At 43.1% G+C, this 22,707-nt stretch overlaps 1 protein-coding gene across 3 annotated transcripts in view; it reads right to left on the bottom strand.

Moving 5' to 3' along the window:
- ERCC4 (ERCC excision repair 4, endonuclease catalytic subunit) overlaps window positions 1–22,707 on the bottom strand; it is a 232,308-nt gene that overhangs the window by 7,422 nt on the left and 202,179 nt on the right. For all 3 annotated transcript variants that reach the window (XM_069210419.1, XM_069210420.1, XM_069210421.1), the window contains one exon: window positions 18,067–18,179. In XM_069210419.1, coding sequence (XP_069066520.1) covers window positions 18,067–18,179 — 113 coding nt within the window. The remainder of the gene's footprint in view (window positions 1–18,066; window positions 18,180–22,707) is intronic.

The raw sequence follows: 22,707 nt of genomic DNA, 5'->3' as shown, positions 1-22,707 counted from the left end.
GGAAGAAGAAGATTGGGACCTGGGAGTATTGCATGCAAGGTAGAAAGGATGGTCAGGAGCATTGGCTGTTGTTGCAGCTGAAGCCTCAAGCAAACATCTGATCTCCAAAAAAATGATGCTCCCAAACCCGGTGACAAATGAGATGAAAACACCAGGCCACTGGAAATGGAACGTAAAACTACAAAGGGTATTCCGCACCGCTCGACACACATTCTGACCTTAAAAAGCAAGTATAATGTATAGAGACAAAGTGTAGCAAGACCTAACAATCCTGAAACAAGGTGTAAAGACAGTCAAAAAAGCCTAAAACTGTCTGAACCTAGGTGCTTAGGCTTAATAAACATCACAGCCATGTGAAAATCAGGAATGTAGAGACAAATATACAGATAGGAGGTCTAAGCAAACTTGGGTAAGAAAATAAGTTACTTACCTGTAACTATAGTTCTCCAGTATTGGAATCTTTCATAGATTCACATGCTTGAATCCTTCCCCGTCGTCGAGATGGGAGCCCCCGGTACATCAAAACAGCTATACATATAGGCTACTGCAAAAAAAAAAAAAAAAAGGCCTAAGCCTTTACTTTAGTAGCCTATCCTCATCATTATGAGGAAAAGGACTGAAACAAGGCCCAGACAATCAGGCCTCCCCTCCCTCTAGAACCCTCCTGAGAGGAGCTCCCTTCCCTCAGATTTTCTCAAGCACGAGTATAAGAGTATCTGAAGAAGACAGGAGAAGGTCAGCTTCCCAGGGGTGAGGGAGGGTCGCATGTGAATCTATGAAAGATTCCAATACTGGAGAACTACAGTTACAGGTAAGTAACTTATTTTCTTACTCCAGTATTGGAACTTTCATAGATTCATATGCTTGAATCAGAATAGCAAGCAGTAATGAAGCACACTGTATAACATTAAGCCATACGTATAGTTGTTGATACATGCACACGCGAATGCATCTATATACAGACCCATACACCTATATATAAATATATATATACCTTGGAACATCCATATATCAGCAAGATCTTATGGTACATTAAAACAGGCAAAACTATGAATATGAGAGCCGTAGAGGAAGAAAAACCAACTTATGCAATGTGCACAAATAAAGAACTTACAATAGCTCACCGCTACTTGAAAAGATGTCGCAACACCGCTTGTCCTACCGCCATATCTCCTTGCCGAGTTTCCTCCAAACAGTAATGTCTTGCGAAAGTATGCACAGACTTCCATGTGACTGCTCTGCAGATGTCCTGAATGGGCACTCCAGCAAAAAGTGCCATGGATGCAGCCATTTTCCTTGTAGAATGTGCCCGCGGTGGATTCTGCAAAGGTTTTCCTGCCGATGTATGACAATAGTTAATGGCAGAGGCTATCCACCTCGCAATTCCTTGTTTAGATAAAGCTCGCCCCTTGCGTGGAGCACTGAAAGCCACAAAAAGCTGGTTAGATTGTCTAAACTGTTTAGTTCTGTCCAGGTAAAATTTCAGGCACCTCTGAACATCCAAAGAGTGTAGACCCTGTTCTGCTGGTGTCTATGGATTAGGAAAGTATGTTTGCAGTATCACTGGTTGATTTATATGAAAATCGGACAGCACCTTAGGTATGAATTTTGGGTTTGTTCGCAACATTACTCTATCCTTTTTGAATTGTAACCAAGGATCCTGGATTGTGAATGCCTGTATCTCACTTACTTTTCTAGCTGAGGTGAGTGCGAGCAGAAGAGAGACTTTCCAGTATAGGAACTTTATATCTCCCTTGTGGATTGCCTCAAACGGTGGTTTCATTAATTGAGACAAGATCAAATTAAGGTGCCATGAAGGAGGTGGAGGCCGTCCCAGAGGGAAGGACCTGAACAGAGCCTTCAGAAACAGTTTTATGACTCTCGCCGACCACAGGGGAGGCTTGTTCTCTGTACGCCTATAACAAGAAATTGCTGCCAGGTGAACTTTAATTGAAGAAATCGCCAAACCCGATTTGGCTAGGAGCAGAAGATAAGGTAAAATCTGCTGCGGTGATGACGAAAAATGGTGCACCTGGACCCGAGCACACCAAGAGCCGAATCTCTTCCACTTCAGGCAATAACATTTGTTGGTACTCTCAGCTACAGCTCTGGCAAGAATGGCCCTGCAATCCGATGGCAAATCTAGATGCGCAAACTCATGATGTTCAGGAGACAGGTTGTCAAGTGAAGCGAAGCCCGTTCTGGGTGGAGAACTTGGCCCTCATTCATCGTAAGTAGGGAGGGTATAGCTGGTAGAGGGATGCTGCGGCTCTGCGAGAGGTGAAGGAGTTCCGTTTACCAAAACTGACGAGGTCATGCTGGAGCAATCAGAAGGAGCTTGCAGTGTTCGATCCTGATCTTCGCCAGAACCCTTGGAATCAGGGGAATGGGAGGAAAAGCGTAGGCATAAATTCCTGACCATGCCATGGAAAACGCATTCCCCCTAGAGCCCCGATGTGGATCCCGACTTACGAAGAAGTGGCATTTCGCATTCTGCGGGGTGGCGAAGAGATCTAAGTTCGGTTTCCCCCATCAGGCGAAAACCTGATTCAAGACTTCCTGGTCCAATTCCCACTCGTGGTTGGACGACCGTGATCTGCTCAGGGAATCCGCAATGACGTTCTGTATACCTGGGACATGTTCCGGTCAAAGACTTATTTTGTGGCTGATAGACCATTCCCAAATGCGCTGAGATTCTCTCGATAAGAGTAGAGACCTGTTTCCTCCCTGCTTGGTTATGTAATGCATTGTCGTTGTGTTGTCCGTACGGATGAGAACTGAGGAACCTTTTATTTTCAGGAGAAAAGCGCAAAGCGCTAGTCGAACAGCCTTCAATTCGAGGTAATTGATATGAAAGACTTTCTGATGCGGCTTCCATTTGCCTCTTACTTGCAGGTGTTGGAGTAAAGCACCCCATCCTTCGAGAGAAGCGTCTGTAGTTATCACCCAAGGTGCTAGTTGGGGGGAGAAAAGAAAGTCCTTTCGCTAAGTGAGACTCCTGAGTCCACCAAGCTAGAGAGAGCATCATGGGCCTCGTTATCCTGATATTGTCGAAAGACCCCATGGCTTGTGCCCATTGAACATCTAACTGCTCCTGGAGGGGTCTCATTCTTAGATGACAGAAAGGTACCAGAGGAATGCAGGAGGACATCATCCCTATCATGGACCTGAATAGGTGAACTGAAATGTACTTTCTTTTTTGTAAACGCTTCGCGAGGGAGATGAGTTTTCTCTGTCTGTCCTCTGTAGGGGCTGCCTTGTTGGTGGAAGTGTCCAGTTCTGCCCCTAGAAAAGTTCTTCTCCTTAAGGGCTGGAACGCTGATTTTTCGCGATTGACCGTTAGGCCCAGGCTCGTGAACAGCTCGATACAAGCTCTTGTGGACTTCTGCGCCTGAGATCTGGATCTGGCTTTGACCATCCAGTCGTCCAGATACGGAAAGACTTGATGGTTTTGCCTCCTGAGAAAAGCTGCCACTTGAGCCAGGTACTTGTTGAAGATCCTGGGAGCCGACTTCAGGCCGAAGGGCAAGACTTTGAACTGGTAATGGTCTCCGACTACAGCAAATCTGAGATATCTTCTGTGGGAGGGATGAATAGGGATATGAAAATATGCGTCCTGTAAATTGAGGGTGGCCATGAAATCCCCCGAATTTAGAAGGGACAGGATGTCTGATAAGGTGATCATACGGAATGATTGTTTTTTTTAGAAAAATTTTGAGATCCCTGAGGTCTAAAACTGGGCGCCAACTTTTCTGCTTCTTTTGGACTAAGAAGAATCAGGAGTAATAACCCTTTCCTCTCTCCCGATGTGGAACCTTTTCTATAGCTCCCTTGAGAAGCTTGGACTCGACCTCCTGCTTGAGCAGATGCAAGTGCTTCACCTTTCGAGGAAGGGGGGGCTTTGTAGGGTGGGGGTAGTGAAAAAACTCCAGGGTATGGCCAAACTGTATGAGATTTAGGACCCATTGATCTGATGTTATCTTCTGCCAATTGTGGAAGTAGAGGGAAATCCTTCACCCTAGTTTTGAACACAAGTGAAGGTTTGTAGCAGGAGACGATAGCAAGTCATTGTCTACGGCCTGCGTCTTTTGGTTGTCTTCCAGCTTTTCCTCTCTGGGAAACTCTCAAATAAGTCGCCTGTTGAGGCATTCTCTGTTGGAATTGAGGACAAAAGGAATGGGATGTCGCAGAGACTGAAGGATATCTGTACTGCTGAAACCCTGGTCCGTACGATGAGTAGCCACGGCCTCGAGCTCCACGGAAAGGCTGCCTTTTAAACTGCAGGGTACCTAGGGACCTGGCTGTGTCTGTGTTAGTCTTGATTGACTGAAGGGCATCATCAATGTGTTTCCCAAAAAGGGCTTCACCATCAAAGGGGAGGTCAAGGATCTTATTTCGGACCTCAGGCCTAAATGAAGTCGCTCGGAGCCAACCTTGCCTTCTGAGAACAGCAGAACCTGCCATCTGACGGAAAGCCGTAGTAGCGATGTCCACAGAGCAGTCTATAATTTCTGCAGAAGATCTCTCTCCTTCCTGCAATACTTTCTTTGCTTCTGATTTACAGTCTTCAGGCAGTTGATCCAAATAGGGCGCAATGTCAGCCCATATCTGCCTAAGATAGCCAGAGAGTTAGAAGCTCGAATAATAAGCTAAGCCAATAACAAAAAAAGTTTTCCTATATTGTCTAATCTCCTACCCTCTTTGTCAGGTGGGGCAGAGATTGGTGCTGAAGGGTTCCTTGATCTGCGTTGAGGCGCCTGAGCAATTACTGAGTCGGGTCTGTGATGGCCCGTGAGGCAGGCTAGAGAATCTTCAGGTGCCTTATACTTCTTATCAAGGCGAGGTAGAACTGGGGTGACTGTGGCCGGGTTCTTCATAACTTTAATGCCCTCATTCCAGATATAGTCCACAATCGGCATAGATTTAACGTTCTTTTAAAGGGCTCCTTAAAATCGTACAAAAAACAGTCCATCCGTTTTGTGGGCATAGGCAACTCAAATCTTTTAGCAGCTATTTCCTGTAGGTTGTGGAAACCGCCACTGTCACCCGGAGGGGGAATCCACAGGAATCGGAGAGGGAGAGGAAGAAGTCGGAATTTTGATAGTCATCCCATTCAGTTATTGCGTCCGGCCCCTCTCCTTCCTCTCTATCATCATCATCATCTTCAGAGGTGGACAAATCCTGCACAGGACTGGAAACCGGTGTTTGTGGTGGTCCCTGGGATATTTGGATTCCTGGATGGACAGGGGTAGAAGGTATAGAGGATGCAACAGGTTGCTGAATTTCCAAGCCAGCTGGTGGAAACCGCTTCCTGTAGTCGTCTAACATAAGCTGTAGATCAGCTATGAGTGATCCTGGCAGGGAAACCATCTGCTTCTGATAAGGATCCTGGTGGGATTACGGGTAGTAAGATTGCGGATCATGCTGGGTGTCGTCCTCTATATCCTGACACTTGACGTGCAGTTCTGATGGGCTATGAGCTACCCCGAAATGTCCCTCATCATCTGAGTCCTCTTGCTCCAGCAGATGCGTAGGTACCAAGGCTCAAACTGTACCTGGAGGTGTTACCAACGGTGAAAGGAAAGAAGACTTCTTGTGTCTTAACCCTCGTTGACAGCATCGCCGACGGCATCGTCGATGGCATCGTCGATGGCAACACGGATGACATCATCGACGGGAATGTAGACAGTACACTCGTCGGCATCACGGACGGCATCGTCCACGGTATCAGCGTCGCCGACGGCAGCGCCGATGGAGACATTGATGGAGAAACTCTCATTGATGAGGAAAACGACGACGATAGAGCCACCGCTGCGTTCTCACAGGCAGTATCATGGATGAAGGAGAGGCAATGGGCGAGGCAACCATGAACGCCGCCGTCGACACGATCGTCGATGAAGAGGACAACGCGATAGAGATTGTAGAAGTAGTAGCAGTCAACAACGATGCTGTGCAGATACCTTTGGACACCGCCATCGACGGTGTTCTCGTCGACAATGTCGTTGTCGTAGATTTTCCAGATGGCCTCTTAAAAACATGTTTCACCACAGGAGGTGGTGTTGGATGCTCAGAAAAGGCTCTTTTGCTGCGCTCTAAGGAGACCGATCTTTCTTTTGAGTGCCTTTTTGAAGAAACAGAATTCCTGTGAGGAGAACTGGAAGGACTTCCAGGTTTAGAGGACACCCTCTTGGATTTCCTGTGAGCCTTTCTGGGAAGATCTTCTGAGTGAGGTCGAGGAGATCTGCCTCTTTTCTGTTGCTTTCTGGAGGAAGTTGTAGATTCCTCACTGTCAGAGCCAGACACTGGGTTAGATCTGGACTTCAGTTTCTGGAGCCAAATTAGTAGTCTACCCTCTCTGTCTTTGAGGGTTTTGTTAGAGAAGGTCCTGCAGACCTTGCAGTCTTTGGTCACATGGTCTGGGTAGAAGCAGTAAATACAGTCCCTGTGTGGGTCCTCAGAGTGACGCCTCTTTTTCCCACAGGTCTTACAGGCTCTGAAAAGGCTTTTCTTCTCTTTATCTGACATGGTGAATTTTTCCCAAAACAGAGTTCTCTTTAGCAAGGTAAGAAGAAGACACCTTACTTGCTGTAGAAAAATCCTTTTTCTGAAGAAAAACATCGAAAATGAACTTCTCAGAAGTGTTGAATGAGCAGAGCTCAATGGAGACTCTATAGCACGACGTGCGGTAGAAAATCTGAGGGAAGGGAGCTCCTCTCAGGAGGGTTCTAGAGGGAGGGGAGGCCTGATTGGCTGGGCCTTGTTTCTGTCCTTTTGTTCATAACAATGAGGATAGGCTACTAAAGTGAAGGCTTAAGCCTTTTTTTCTTTGGAGTAGCCTGTATGATTAGCTGTTTTGATGTACCGGGGGCTCCCATCTTGAAGACGGGGAAGGATTCAAGCATGTGAATCTATGAAAGTTCCAATACTGGAGTAAATTCACATTTCATAAGTGAAACAAGACAGAAACCCAAGAAATTATCCTCATGGCGTTGGTGAATTTAAGACGTTTATTCTTAGTTCGGCACCCTTTGCTACATATTAGGAACTCCACTTGTGTGGCAGAACAGGGTGGAAATTGTTCTTGTTATAAAATGATGTAACCTCAAATGGGTTTATTAAGCAGTCGTTAAAGCTGCTGTAAATATAATTGAGACATCCACATTCCATAATGATATGATCAACCATTCGGTATTCCTCAGTCCTATCAACACAAAAGCTAAACACTTGTAAGAATCCACTCGGTGTAGCCTCTGCTGCTTTTTAGAGGAATGTGCAAAGAGAAAGACATGGATAGTCTGATGGGAATCCAAACATGAAAAGGGGGACGCAAATTTCGAAAGAAAGGATGCACAAGTTCTAGGTACCAGCTTGACAAGGAAGAGGGTAATGTACAGGCAGCTCACTGGAGAACAGTGAGAACAGTCTGCAGCATGTCAGGTTGGCATCCACCACTGAATGTCTTGAGCCACTTCGTCCAATGTGTCTCTCCTAAAAAACAAAACACCCAATGATTGGCTCATCAAAGGTAAAAGTTCCACTGAAACACTCACATCTGCCAACAGGTGTGCCACATGAGTAGCAATCTGATCATGTGTGACACCTGTTGGCATATCTGAGATGCCAGAAACATATGCCAGATGTCCACCTCACAACTGTTGAGACCAGAACAAAAACTCTAGCTCCAAAAAAGAAGGATGATAGCCTGAATGTCCAGGACCTGATATTACCATGACAAGGATGGCAGCTATAAAGGGAACCCTCTATGCAAGGGTGAACAGCAATAACATTCTCCTGTAGGTGGACTAACACCAGCTGAGGCAAGCTGGCTTCAATAGCCAGTCATTGAGGAAGGTGAATAAATGAATCCCTGACCTATGAAGATGGGCCACACCCACCAACATGACCTTTGTAAACACTCAAGCAGCCAAAGTACAGACGAAGGGAAGGAGAATGCTTTGCCACCACACCAAAGTGGATATATTTCCTGTATTAATGCAGGATTGGCACACAAACATGCATTCAACAACTCCTGGGACATCATCCAGTCCACTGAGCCATAGCTAACAGGACCTGAAGCAAGTGTCATCACTTTGAAATTCTTCTTGAGAAAGGTGTTCAAAAGCCTTAAGTTTAAAATCAGTCTCGACGTCCATCCCCCTTCTTGGAGATGAGGAAGTAACAGGAGTAGCATCCAAAACCTTACTCTACCTACCTCAGGCATCACTTTGATTGTGCCAGTGGCTAGGAATATTAGCACTTCTCAGAAGAGCATATTGGCATGATCTGCTGACATTTAGCCAAGAATTGGAGTAACATGGGGAAGAGTAACCAAGAAGGGAAGTGGGTAACCAATACTGGACAATTAGAACCAAAGTAACTGAATAACAGCTGGGAAGGTTATGTAGATTCCTGGCCCCACTAGCCTCAAGTGCTAACTGAAGGAGGAACTAATAGGGATTGGTATAGAAGGACTATTACATCTGATGGTTGCCTTGTACACTACTAGTGCTCCTCCCCATTAGCCACGAAAAGGTCGACTGACTGCTGGATAGGCTGCAAGAGCTGTCTTGGCAATAAGCTGGCCCTTGGAGTATACGCTGAACTTAAGATACTAATGGAGGAACTGGCAGGGAGGGGGGAGGCAGTAGCCTAATAGAACAAGACATAGCTCTGCCATTTTGAAAGCATTCTAGTTTAAAGCTGATTAATGTACTTTCTCGTCATAAAGCTTGAATTCATCAAAGAGCATGTTCATTAGTGCCACACATCCAAGCGGGATGTTGGATAAAAATACTTGTTCCAATTGTATGGGCCACATAATTTGTTGTATTCAGGTATGACATCAAAATGTACTTTGACAAGTTCTGGCCATTCTGTACTGTCTGTAAAATCAATTCAATATTCTTTGAGCAGAGAAAAACAGAACTGTATTGACCCTGCCCAAGGTAATGGCTGTAGTGGCCCAACAGACATACTGCATTCATTGATTAAACACAGGGTTTGTCAAAGAGAAGACACTCTTGCCCACAGGGTCTATATTCTCCGATTCTCTGGACAGTGGTAAAGTGGGGAAAATATCTGGACTGATTTTGCACAAGGAGTCCTAAACAGTAAGGCTCTCTGGAACAGGGTGCTGCATCGGGAAGGTTGAGTCACCTAGTAAGGGTATATGTCATTGTGCAATGGAGTAAGTAATTGATGGGGATGAGCAAGGGGTTGAACAAAGACCGAACTACCAAAAGGGACTCGGGCAGTAAGGGCTCTTAAGTAAATTAGCTAATCAGAGAAATTTCATCAAACGGTTAACTTTAGCCTTCAATGTAGGCAACTGTAACGTTGTATAGCTATTTTAGCCACGATGTTTTAGCTAAATAGGCCATCCGCTGTGCACTTTAACCTAGTTAAATTTTATTCAGCATTGTTTTATTTGTCTAGCAATGGCCACATTTGCGGTGCTGTTTTATTCTCCTTATCTTATTGTTAGTTCGCCTAGAAAAGCATCACGTTCTTAGTAGGACATTTATTTCACTTTGTGTTTTCTCCAAGGCTACAGTCAGATAGGGTTGCTGACAAATGTGGTATGTTGTGTCCTCAACATTCACAGAAAAACACACACTCATATGTGGGGACCATTTCTTAGAATGTCAGCTGTTTTATTATAAAAACACCCCTTTGTCCCACACACGTTAGTGGGAGATTCCAGTCAGATGACCATGACCGTATGCTGATTGCAGTTTGCATCGCTACAGCTACTTGTTTAGACGGCCGACCCCTGATCCACATGGGGACAGTCTCTCTCTAGACTACCAGCTTTTTCCTCCAGGGATGAGGAATGATGTACTCCCGGGGGAAAACTGAAGGGCGGATTAGGCTTATTATACTGTGCTCAAACATAGTGTAGCCAGGAGAAATATAGATCACTCCTAGTGACAGTATGGTAGGATAGTTTTTTGTGTTTCACTCTTTTAGTCACCTGCTTGTTTTTATTGTTTTTTTTTATCATCCTCGTTATTGCAATACATGCTTTTTTATCTAAGAAGCAGTTACTTCAATAAATCCATATTGAACTATATTCTGCCTCTGTAGTCTTTGCCTGTGTGTTATTCTGGAAACTGAGAGAAAGGGATGAGATCCGATTGTCAATGGTTCCCGTGAGGAGTCTCTCTTGTCATGTGCCCGGTTGCCACAATCATCTCGGCCAGAGATGAGGCGCTGCTAGTAAGCCGGAGAACCCAGACTGGCCGACAGGCGTCATATGGTGTGGAATCTTACTCGGTACCCACAATCCAGGTGATTCTGCCACCCAAATCTAGTAGCTTCATTAGCATAATTAAAGTATACACAACAGTAAATCTAACACCACCACAGCTCTGTGTATGACCACTACATAAGGGGCACTTTTGTATGTCAGTGGCACCAAGGGAAATTCAATTCGGTCCCTAGGAAAGTGCGTGATCCAACGGCATTTTGAAGATTAAGATACAATTCAGCATTAGTGTAATGAGAAGTTGGGAAGAAATGGGTTGTCCTCCTTATTACTATCTTCCTTTTTCGGAACATGCACCAGACCTTGAGGAGCATTAGAAGCTAAAGAGTACCTCCTGAAGTACTGTTGCCAAGGTAGGAGGACAGAAGGAAAGTCATCCTCAACAGAGAGTTGTACTTTGATGATAGTATTGCAAGTCATGGGAGGCACCCCAGCTAACTCCAGTTCAAATACACAATCTGAGTTGGGGCTGATAGTGGTACAGGTGCCTATGGAACCAAGGTTCCAACAAATACATGAACTGGCAAGGTATGCGTCGAAGGAGTCGCGACGTGGCCAGGTGCCACAGCTGGACAGGTTACTGGCAAGCAAAGCAATTTGTGTTAAGGAAGGACCCACCAGTGAAAGTCCGACTGGGGCCCTCAATGGATCTGGCATTGACAACGGCCTCTGACCTCTAAACCAACTATTTCGAATGTCGGCTCAGAGACCTTTGATTGGCACACTAGCGTCAAGCAGAATAAGTGCCTCACTAGGATTTGTTATGGTTTCTCATCTTCTGTCTTTATCTTGGACTTACCTGATGATGTTGAAAAGGAAAAGAAATGGAAATTACCTCAAAACGTAGAGCAGGAACCACCCCACTTATTGTGCTAGGCTACACAGATTCTTGCTACCCAAACTCTGTTGGCCTTTGGATGAATCAGTGCCATTTGCCGCAGGACTTAGAATCATGTTTGGTGCTGAGGTGTGACCCACATATGCTTGCGACAAATATATCATTGTTTAATCCAGTGATTCCCAACCTGTGGTCCGTGGACCCCTGGGGGTCCGCAAAGCCTCCTCAGGGGTCCGTGACTGCTTAGAAAATGAAATAATATAAAGAGATTAGGTTCCCAGCTTTCAGTAATGACTCAGTAGGGGTCCCCGGATTCCAATAATGATTCAGCGGGGGTCCCCGGATTCCAGTAATGATAAAGTGGGGATCCACAGAAGTCAAAAGGTTGGGAGCCATTGGTTTAATTCTTGATATTTTGGGGAGAGACATTCCTGCATGCGGGAAAGATGTTTTTGGGAAGAAAAAAACCTAAGTAAAGTAACCAAGAAATATTAATACTGGAGCACTAGATCTGTGTCAAAGGGCACGGTTAAGGAGCAACCAATGACAGTGCACATAGGGGAGGCATGTATGTGTGTCCCTGCATCCATAAATCCTGAGACAAGACAAGTGGCGACAGAGAGAGATGATGCCACCAGGCGTGCAGAGGTTATGGAGTTTATGGATCCAGTCTTGCTCCTTGAAAGATTCACAAGGTAGCAATCTCCTGTTAGGAGAATCCTTAAGAAACAAAATTACTAGGGTTGCAAGCAATTAATGATTGCAGACATTTATGTAATCTGTCTCTGTCTCTCAAAATGGAGTATCACAAGCTTCCCGTCAAAAAAGGATAATTTGTATCTTTTCAGGTATTTAATTCTAAATGTTGGTGAACAGTTAAATAATGTGCCAGAAAGCAAACAATACGGCATCAACAGTGTTAAGGGTGCTGCAAAGCAAGCGAACAGTGTCTGAGTTACTATGCTTACACACTGGTACAGAAGGGGTCCTTTGACCTCGACTGTCGCAAGACATGCCAGATAGACGGCCAGAGCCTAGGCAGGACTCAAAATGTACAACAGAGATCCATGCATCAGGTTAGCCACCTAACAAACGGATGCAGCACCTTCAATGGGATTCTTTGGTGGGAAGCTACATATAACCCCTCCGGACTAGCTAAAATGAAGGAAGAGCAGGCAAAAGAACCGGTGGTTGTGTTGACAGTGGTGGGCAGGACTCATTCTCCATCTTGCAAATTACAGTCTTGCATTATGATAAATGTTCACAAACAGAGGATAACAAGCAACATAAATTATTATGAATCGTTTGGTTATAAATCATACACATTACTGTTCACAAGGGTCACAGCTGCGCAGATTGCACAAAATATGCACAGAAAATATATGCAATTAACAAAATGTGCATATAAAGTGGCCCTTGTTAGTCTAGAAACTATAAGGGAGCCCAAAAGCCAACTTCTCTGAGTGGACCAGAGACCTCCAAAAACTACAATTAATCTGCAAGCCCTGGCTTGTTGTACAAGGTGGCTAAGGGAGACCATCCTCTTCGTATGGATGGAGGATCTCCAACCATGTGGTGAAGCTAAGGGCATCATTCTGCACTTTGGGACCTAGTAATTAGGAACCCCTCATGCTGTTGCAAAAAATGCAAAACATACGAGTGGTACTTCGGGGACAAAGGAAAAATGGTGGTGACAACGCTTACAGTGTTGGCAACTTTCCTCCTTACAGTGACAAATATTTATTTTACTATATTTAGGTTTTCGTTTTGTACAGATGAGTTGACCGTTCCCTGGTTCTACGTAGAAAATAATATTAACCATCTTTGGGACCAGATAAAGCCAATAAACCTTAAGAAAATGTACAATTTCTGTAGAATCATAACGTTTCTGAGGGAAATTGTAATGTACAAAAAGACTTACAAGTGCCACTAAACGATCACTATAGGCTGCATCACAGTCTGTTCCAATCCACTTCTCCAGCTGCCTTTATGCACCACATGCATATCTTAACCCCGGAGGCAAATCTAAAGGTAGAAAAGCCTAAGAAATACCAACGCCCACATAAACTTCCTAAAGCTCTTCTGAGATGGTGGAAACTAGCACTCCTATAACACTCTGCTCACTATTAAACATCCTTCTCATGTTCCAACCTTTACAATGCCTTCAAACTGTGGCCCAAAGCACATGTTGTGGTTAACATTATTACACCAGAGATGCATCATTCCACATACTCCCCAGGCTGCTGAGCTCACCGCCTATTAAAAAAGACCCCTCAAGAACCACAGTCAGCTTGTAATAAAAACATGTATCCAACCTTCTGAGACATGTCTCATTATTATACTTTTAATTCATGTTCATCATTCCCATGTGCTGGAAAGTTCTCAAAACTGTTGCCCCTTGGGCTGAAACAGGTAAGAATAACACTTTCCTACTCTCAAGACTGAAATTAAGCAAACACGCGGCCCCACACAAATATAGTCTTCCATTTTCCGTTCTGGGTCATGGAAATTCAATTAAACAAATCATGAAAAGAAACAAATATTCTCCTTATATTATCTAAAAGAAACTAGGCATATCGCTAGTTCATAGGTTAAAATATTGCTCAGTACACCGTAATGTACTCAGTTCCTTTCTTCTACACATGGGAGGTCACTAATGTCAGCCATAATTGTTTAATTTCAACAAACAATACTCAACAAGTCGATTCCAGGAGTATCTAAATACCTCCTGCCTCGGAATGCACAATACACTAACACTATTACACTGTTGGACTGTGTTCTCCAGGCACATTCGTACCATTTTCTACATTTGTAGCAACTACATGCACCTTGCCTGCTTCTGACTTCTGCATCATGATGTTGCTGCCAGTCATACCTTGCTGACCGACCTCTCCTTTGAACTCTATGGGCTCCACATCTTCACAATGTACAGCAACATTTGCAATATTACCACACAATGCCACTGCACATGGAGCAAAAGACTGTGCAAAAGGTTTATGGCCTCCCTTGGCAATGCCATCAGACAAGAACACAGCTACGGATTATCACAGTCACCATGGGGGCCAAGGCTTGCTCTAACACACTCTGGGAGTACAGACTAGGTAGCATAATTACAAATCATGTCCCTAGGGTGGTCTTCTACAACAGCCGCCTAAAAGAAACAACACAATTACAAATCATGTCCCTAGGGTGGTCTTCTACAACAGCCGCCTAAAAGAAACAACACAATTACATGCAATCCTTTTGAAGGTTGCGACTAACTCCTATACCTATATGCATCTGATGGGTTTTGGACTGCAAATGCATTTTCTGATTTACAAGAGAAGAGTCCAGCACAGCTTAGCTTTGTAGCTCGTTCATGTAACCTTAAAAGGTCAACAAGGTGAGCAGAGAATATAGTACAACGCTTGCTAGACCTATCCCCTTCAAGTGTATAATATGATAGAAAGCAGAAAAGTGTGATAGCTGGCAAAGTTAGAACAAGCACCTGCAATGCAATAGGTCTCACACTTGCTTGAGTTAGAGCTATTGGCATAGTAAATTCATAACTGGACTTTTCTTGCCACATAAATTGGTCAACCCTGTCTCATAATTTCACTTTTCCTGCCATATATTTCCAGTGGCCCTGCATATAACTAAAGCACTTCCATTTACCTTCTTCCACTATCTGCAGCAAAAAATGAAAATGTTGCCACTTAGCATTCTAATTTAAATCTGCCATGCAAATTCCATTAGAATACCACTTTCACCACCCCGCCATCAGAGGTGCTGGCTGGCTAACACAACGCCCCCACCCCAATCCCCTGCCAAAAAAAGACACAAGCCAGCCACAGAAGAGAAATAAACTAGAAGGGTCACCCAAACATATCACAAGTGTTGAAACAGTCATAGTGTAATAAATATGTTAGGCTGGCCTGACTCATGGTCATAATTGAAATAAGGAGAGTTTATTGAAAACATATATAATTATCATTATCATTATCATATAAACCCTTATCAGAATTAAACTTTTGGCATTAGACTGTAATGCTCAAAACAGCCCCTAGAGGGCACCATAACAAAAATCCTATTTGTAAGAAACATGGTCATTTAACCATACTGTTCGCCCCTAGAGAGCACAACCCCAATGAATAAATAGGAGAAAGTAATGCAGTGTAACCATATACTTAGCCCCTAGATGGCATTTTAGGGCTAGCAGGCCTACTACAATGATATTACCAAAATGGCTTTTAAAACAAAACTTCTCCAGACTGTAAAACAAGCGTGATAGCCATGAAAAAGCTTAAAAGACAAAGAATGGTGGGAGGGGTTATTATTTTGGGGTCCCCACTAACCTAGTGTGGGGAACCAGAGATGATTTAGACAGAAAGAGCGTTTTGAAGGTGGTCTCATTGTTCTAGGACCACCACAGGCTGTTATGAGCAACAAAATGTTTATGTGGCACGTTTTCGTGCCACAAATATTATAGTATGTTCACTGCAATGCTCAGAACAGCCTGTAGAGAACACCACAATAAAAACAGAATAGGAGAAAGTAAGGCAGTGTAACCATATATTTACCCCTAGAGGGCTTAGTGTATTACACACTTCCAAGGCTAGGAGGCCTATTACAATGATAATACAAACAAGGCTTATAAAACATAACTTCTCCCAGGTGTAAAACTAAAGCTCCAGCCATGAGTGGATGGTGGTAGGGGCTATTATTTTCACTAACATAGTGTGGGGACCCAGAGATGATGTAGACAGAAAGAGCACATTGTGGTCAATGTTTTTAATGTGGGTCCATTGTACGAGGATCACCACAGGCTGAGTTATGAGCACAAATGTTTTGTAAGAGTAATGCCCTGCAAAGCAAGGTTCCATGCCACGCATATATTGATATGACTGTAATGCTTAGAGCAGCCCGAGAGGACAACACAATGAAAAAAGCATTTGTAAGAAACAGCCATGTAACTAAACAGTTAGTCCCTAGAGGGCATAACACACAAAAAGAAAATGGCATTAAATAATGCAGTGTAACCATATAATCAGCCCCTAAAGAGCATAGTGCATTACACATTTTCAGGGGTAGCAGGCCTATAGCAATGCCCTTAAAACACAAGCTATTCCCAGCTGTAAAACAAAATTTCTAGCCATGAGAGTGCTTAAAAAGACTGAATGGTGTGAGGGGTTATTATTTTGGGGTCACCACTAACCTAGTGTGGGGACCCCGTGATGATATAGACAGAAAGAGTACATTGTGCTCAAAGTTTTGTAGGTGGTCCCATTGTCCTAGGGCCACCACAGGCTGCGTTATATGCAAAAATGTTTTGTAAAAGTAATGCCCTGCAAAGCGTTATGGGGCGAGTTTCCAGAGTGCAGTGAATATTGTATTATCGACTCTCCCGCTGTGCCAGGAGAGCTGCTTTCGCTTTGAGGATTTCTGTTTTACGTAAAGCATTTACCAATTTCAAGTGTTTTAAAGGAAGAGCCACCAGAAATTACTTTGATTTGGTAACTGTGAACAATGTGACCATCGCTCCAGTACCGCTAATCGAGTTCACGCTGTTGTGCCTGTTTACACTGTGAGAGCCATGGCCATCATGCAGCACGAAGGGGAGAGACAAAAGAAAGAAAAAAAAAAATGTTCACCCACGCTGAAGTATATTGACAGCCGTGCAATAATCCATGTAACAGGGCAGCCTGCAAGGTGTGACAAAAACTGCCTGAAGGCGGGACAAAAGTAAAGCATTCACCAATGAGATCAAGTTATTTTGGAAAGGGAAGCCCAGGAACGAATTAAAGTGATGGCGTGAGATGGGTGTTATACTTGCAACAGGTCAAAGCACTTGCACGCTTGCCCTAAAAAAACACCAAGAGAACTAACACTTGGTGGAGCTTGAAAATGTAAAACTGAAATGGCGTAAGAAAAATCACAAAGGCTGGTTCCAGCTAAACACTCTGCATTCAAGAGGCCAAAGAGAAGCAAAAGATGTAGAAAGCTCCAAGGCAACAAACAGAACGACCAAGCACATTAGTCTTTTTTTGATTGGGATCCGTACTATTCTTCAAATCTTGTGAGTCAAGTAATTACGCACACACGCTAATGAGGGAGGGCCTTGTGGAACTTCCCTTTATCTTCGCATAGGATTATGTTCCTCATAAACTCCATTAGAGATTCAACTTTCTAACAAAAACCCTCCATGCCAATGAGCCTCAATACTACTTGACCATTTGCATACTTAAAACAGGAATCACACCCTCGGAGGTAGAGAAGCACTGACAATCAGCTTTATACATTCCTTGACTTTGCAACTTTTATTAAGTCTCAAAGTGCCTTTGTTATGTATTAGATTCGAGTTTTCCCTAACACTTGCTGGCCAACATTTGTGACATGACATGTTTGTGTAGTTTCCAGTTCATAACATTGTGCAGACACAAATAGAGTGATGGATCCTGTTAGGTTACAGTCTACACTATACAGACAACACAGTAGGTCTATAAATTACTGACTCGTGATTCATAAGTACAAACAGAAATGTGACCATCGTAGAGCAAAATTAATTAAGTTGGCGTGTAAGGAGGTGTTCTAGAAATTAAGTGCGTTAGTGAAAACTATAGTTATCTATAGGATAAACCTACGAAATTGTATGCAAATTACTCACACACACAATGTAACCATGGACAGTCCTGAAGTGATGTTCACAGGAAATGTGTAGAAAAGCAGCTCTTCAGAAGTGTTTGAATAGCCTCTTACAGTTCCTCTAGAATCCCTCTTTAAGCCACAGGCAAAGCTAAACTACATAGACAACTGGATAATATATCTTTTGGTCCTTTTGATGGTAATATGCCTTTTTGAATTTTGAAAAAAAGATGCATCACTAGATCATGAATTTCAATAGTTTGTCTGGGATGCAAAATGATGAAGGAACATACTTGTGGGCAACATGTATAGAAGCCACTTGGGACATGAAGGTACTAACCTGCTTTTCTTGTGTCTGCAGTAACAACTGCAGAAGAATCATCTCTCCTCAGGTCCTGGTTGGTGTCATCTCTGCCTTCCCGCTCTTCAGGGATAACCATGCTAGCCTTCTCCCTAAAACGTAAATAAAAGAAAGGTTGTACCTGTGGAAACTCCATAATCTGCTTTAGCTGACATGTGTGAAACACTAGTGCTAGATCATAAGCACTCCTAATTGCACACTAGCTTTACATAAATCTACCTTTAATGTAAAATATTAACTGATGAGGACAGATGATGAGTGAGGGACCTGGCCATAGAAGTCTGGGGAATGTCTTTCGTCTCAGTGATACAAACATTTATATTACTCTATACAGATGCAACCTCGAAAAAGAAACAATTATATCACTTCAATTGAGTCGCAACACAATCGTCTTAGGAAGACAAAAATTATTCAGGCCTGATTGGTTTGATTGATAACCTATACTTACCTACCCAGTGATACTTTCAGATAACCACTCTGCAAGTATTAAATACCTGCCAGTCTTCAAGTATGAGAGCACAAAATAGGTTTTCCTGTGAGACACTGGTTCAAGGTCACTCCTGACTCACTAATTAACCTTTTCTTGACTACGCTTTGGATTTCAGGGAAGTAGTCAGCGCCTTGCTAGTATAGCTCGTAATGTGAGAGGATCACCTATACTCCAGATACTCTGTCCGTAGCTCACAAGAAGCTTCATAGCTGGTGTCATAAACCATCTACATGCTTTATTAGCTCCCTTGTAAATGCTAAAAAAACAAGTCACTTACTTTGATTAATGCTTTTGCTGGTTGAAACTCTACCTAACTGCAGACTCCTCACCTTACGAATAGCCTTAGGTGCCAGTTTGGATCTGAAAGATTCACATCAATAGGTAAACACAGTGTGGCTCCAGGTTGACTTTGGTCTATCCCAAAAGTGACAATGGATCCACATATAAGTACCACCTCTGCACAAAAAAGTCATTTTATTTCTTGACTTTGACAAAGCCCACAGAAGCGGAGCCCAACAATAATCCGAGGTGCCAGTGTGCAGATCTGAAGTTTGGGACCCTTTTAAATGCAAAAAATGTATCATTCTATGAAACAGGGAGGGCAGAGTGGAATCTGCAGTTGAATAAATGCACCAGAAGAAAACAAGTTACTTACCTGTAACTGTAGTTCTCCAGTACTGGAATCTTTCATAGATTCACAAGCTTGAATCATTCCCCGTCGTCGAGATGGGAGCCCCCGGTATAAATAACACAAGTAGTGTTAAAATATATTAACAAAAACAGGCCCTAGGCCTCTTCACTTTAATAGTCTATCAGAGTCATTTTAGGAAAAGGACCAAACTTGAGTATCCACCAATCAGGCGACACCACCCTCTAGAATCCTCCTGAGAGAAGCCTCAGCACCTCAGATTTTCCAAGCACAAGTGCGTTAAAGAAAGGAAAAATAGAGAGAGAAACTAAGGTGAAGTGAGCTTCTCTGGGGAGGTGGGTGGGTCGCATGTGAATCTATGAAAGATTCCAATACTGGAGAACTACAGTTACAGGTAAATAACTTATTTTCTTACTCCAGTATTGGAACTTTCACAGATTCACATGCTTGAATCAGAGTAGAGAGCAGTAGTTATGCACATTGTACCATAATAACCATATATGATACAAAACACGCGCATATATAAAACATAAGTATGAACAAGCATAGAAATCTACATAACTATAACATATATATATATATATATATATATATATATATATATATATATGGAAAATGTCACTTACCCAGTGTACATCTGTTCGTGGCATTAGTCGCTGCAGATTCACATGCTGTGCACATCCCGCCATCTGGTGTTGGGCTCGGAGTGTTACAAGTTGTTTTTCTTCGAAGAAGTCTTTTCGAGTCACGAGAGCGAGGGACTCCTCCCATTTCGACTCCATTGCGCATGGGCGTCGACTCCATCTTAGATTGTTTTCCCCGCAGAGGGTGAGGTAGGAGTTGTGTATGCTAGTAATAGTGCCCATGCAATGGAGTGAATATGTATGTACATAATGAAGTTTAAAGTAATATATTTACAAACTTACAAATGTTCAAGATCAACTTCTAAACGGCTACAGGCTCCCGGGGAGGTGGGTGGGCGCATGTGAATCTGCAGCGACTAATGCCACGAACAGATGTACACTGGGTAAGTGACATTTTCCGTTCGATGGCATGTGTAGCTGCAGATACACATGCTGTGCATAGACTAGTAAGCAGTTATCTCCCCAAAAGCGGTGGTTCAGCCTATAGGAGTTGAAGTTGTTTGAAACAATGTTCGTAGTACCGCTTGACCTACTGTGGCTTGTTGTGAAGTTAACACATCTACACAGTAGTGTTTGGTAAGTGTATGAGGCGTAGACCATGTTGCTGCCTTACAAATTTCGTTCATTGGAATAGTTCCTAGAAAGGCCATGGTAGCACCTTTCTTTCTGGTTGAGTGTGCCTTTGGTGTAATAGGCAGGTCTCTCTTTGCTTTAAGATAGCAGGTTTGAATACACTTAACTATCCATCTAGCAATGCCTTGTTTTGAAATTGGATTTCCTGTATGAGGCTTTTGAAAGGCAATAAATAGTTGTTTTGTTTTTCGAATTAGTTTTGTCCTGTCAATGTAGTACATTAGCGCTCTTTTAATGTCTAATGTATGTAGTGCTCTTTCAGCTACAGAATCTGGCTGTGGGAAGAACACTGGTAATTCTACCGTTTGATTCAAGTGGAACAGTGAGATAACTTTTGGTAAGAATTTTGGATTTGTCCGTAGAACTATTTTATTCTTCTGTATTTGAATAAATGGTTCTTGTATGGTAAATGCTTGAATTTCACTCACCCTTCTTAAAGATGTGATGGCAATCAAAAATGCAACTTTCCACGTTAAGTATTGCATTCCACAAGAGTGCATGGGCTCGAAAGGCGGACCCATGAGTCGTGTTAAGACAATGTTGAGGTTCCATGAAGGAACTGGTGGTGTTCTTGGTGGTATAATTCTCTTTAGGCCTTCCATAAATGCTTTTATGACTGGTATCCTAAATAATGAAGTTGAGTGCGTAATTTGCAGGTAAGCTGAAATTGCAGTAAGATGTATTTTTATGGAAGAGAAAGCTAGTTTTGACTTTTGCAAATGTAGTAAGTATCCTACTATATCTTTTGCAGATGCGTGTACGGGTTGAATTTGATTATTATGGCAGTAATAAACAAATCTTTTCCACTTATTTGCATAGCAGTGTCTAGTGGTAGGCTTCCTAGCGTGTCTTATGACCTCCATACATTCTTGTGTGAGGTCTAAGTGTCCGAATTCTAGGATTTCAGGAGCCAAATTGCTAGATTCAGCGATGCTGGATTTGGATGTCTGATTTGTTGTTTGTGTTGTGTTAACAGATCTGGTCTGTTTGGTAGTTTGACATGAGGTACTACTGAAAGGTCTAGTAGTGTTGTGTACCAAGGTTGTCTTGCCCATGTTGGTGCTATTAGTATGAGTTTGAGTTTGTTTTGACTCAACTTGTTTACTAGATATGGAAGGAGTGGGAGAGGGGGAAAAGCGTACGCAAATATCCTTGACCAGTTCATCCATAGCGCATTGCCCTGAGACTGATGTTGTGGGTACCTGGATGCGAAGTTTTGGCATTTTGAGTTTTCCTTTGTTGCAAATAGATCTATTTGTGGTGTTCCCCAAATTCGGAAGTAAGTGTTCAGTATTTGGGGGTGAATCTCCCATTCGTGGATCTGTTGGTGATCCCGAGAGAGATTGTCTGCTAACTGATTCTGAATTCCTGGAATAAATTGTGCTATTAGGCGAATGTGGTTGTGAATCGCCCAATGCCATATTTTCTGTGTCAGGAGACACAACTGTGTCGAGTGTGTCCCTCCCTGTTTGTTTAGGTAATACATTGTTGTCATGTTGTCTGTTTTGACAAGAATGTATTTGTGGGTTATTATGGGTTGAAATGCTTTCAGCGCTAGAAATACCGCTAAAAGTTCTAAGTGATTTATGTGAAACTGTCTTTGCTGTATGTCCCATTGTCCTTGGATGCTGTGCTGATTGAGGTGTGCTCCCCACCCTGTCATGGATGCATCTGTCGTTATCACGTATTGTGGCACTGGGTCTTGGAAAGGCCGCCCTTGGTTTAAATTTATACTGTTCCACCATTGAAGCGAGATGTATGTTTGGCGGTCTATCAATACCAGATCTAGAAGCTGACCCTGTGCTTGTGACCATTGTGATGCTAGGCACTGTTGTAAGGGCCGCATGTGCAACCTTGCATTTGGGACAAGGGCTATGCATGAAGACATCATGCCTATTAGTTTTATTACTATTTTGACTTGTATCCTTTGTTTTGGATACATGGCCTGTATTACATTGTGAAATGTTTGAACTCTTTGTGGACTTGGAGTGGCAATCCCTTTTGCTGTGTTGATTGTTGCTCCCAAGTATTGCTGTGTTTGACACGGCAGAAGGTGTGACTTTGCGTAGTTGATTGAGAAACCTAGTTTGTGTAGGATTTCTATGACATATTTTGTGTATTGTAAACACCGTCTTAGCGTGTTGGTTTTGATTAACCAATCGTCCAGGTACGGGAACACATGTATTTGCTGGCTTCTGATATGT

This window comes from Pleurodeles waltl, chromosome 10 (assembly GCF_031143425.1).
Source record: "Pleurodeles waltl isolate 20211129_DDA chromosome 10, aPleWal1.hap1.20221129, whole genome shotgun sequence".
In the NCBI taxonomy this organism is placed as follows: Eukaryota; Metazoa; Chordata; class Amphibia; order Caudata; family Salamandridae; genus Pleurodeles; species Pleurodeles waltl.
Note: the sequence above shows the minus strand (reverse complement) of the source record. Positions and strands in the feature narration are given on the sequence as shown.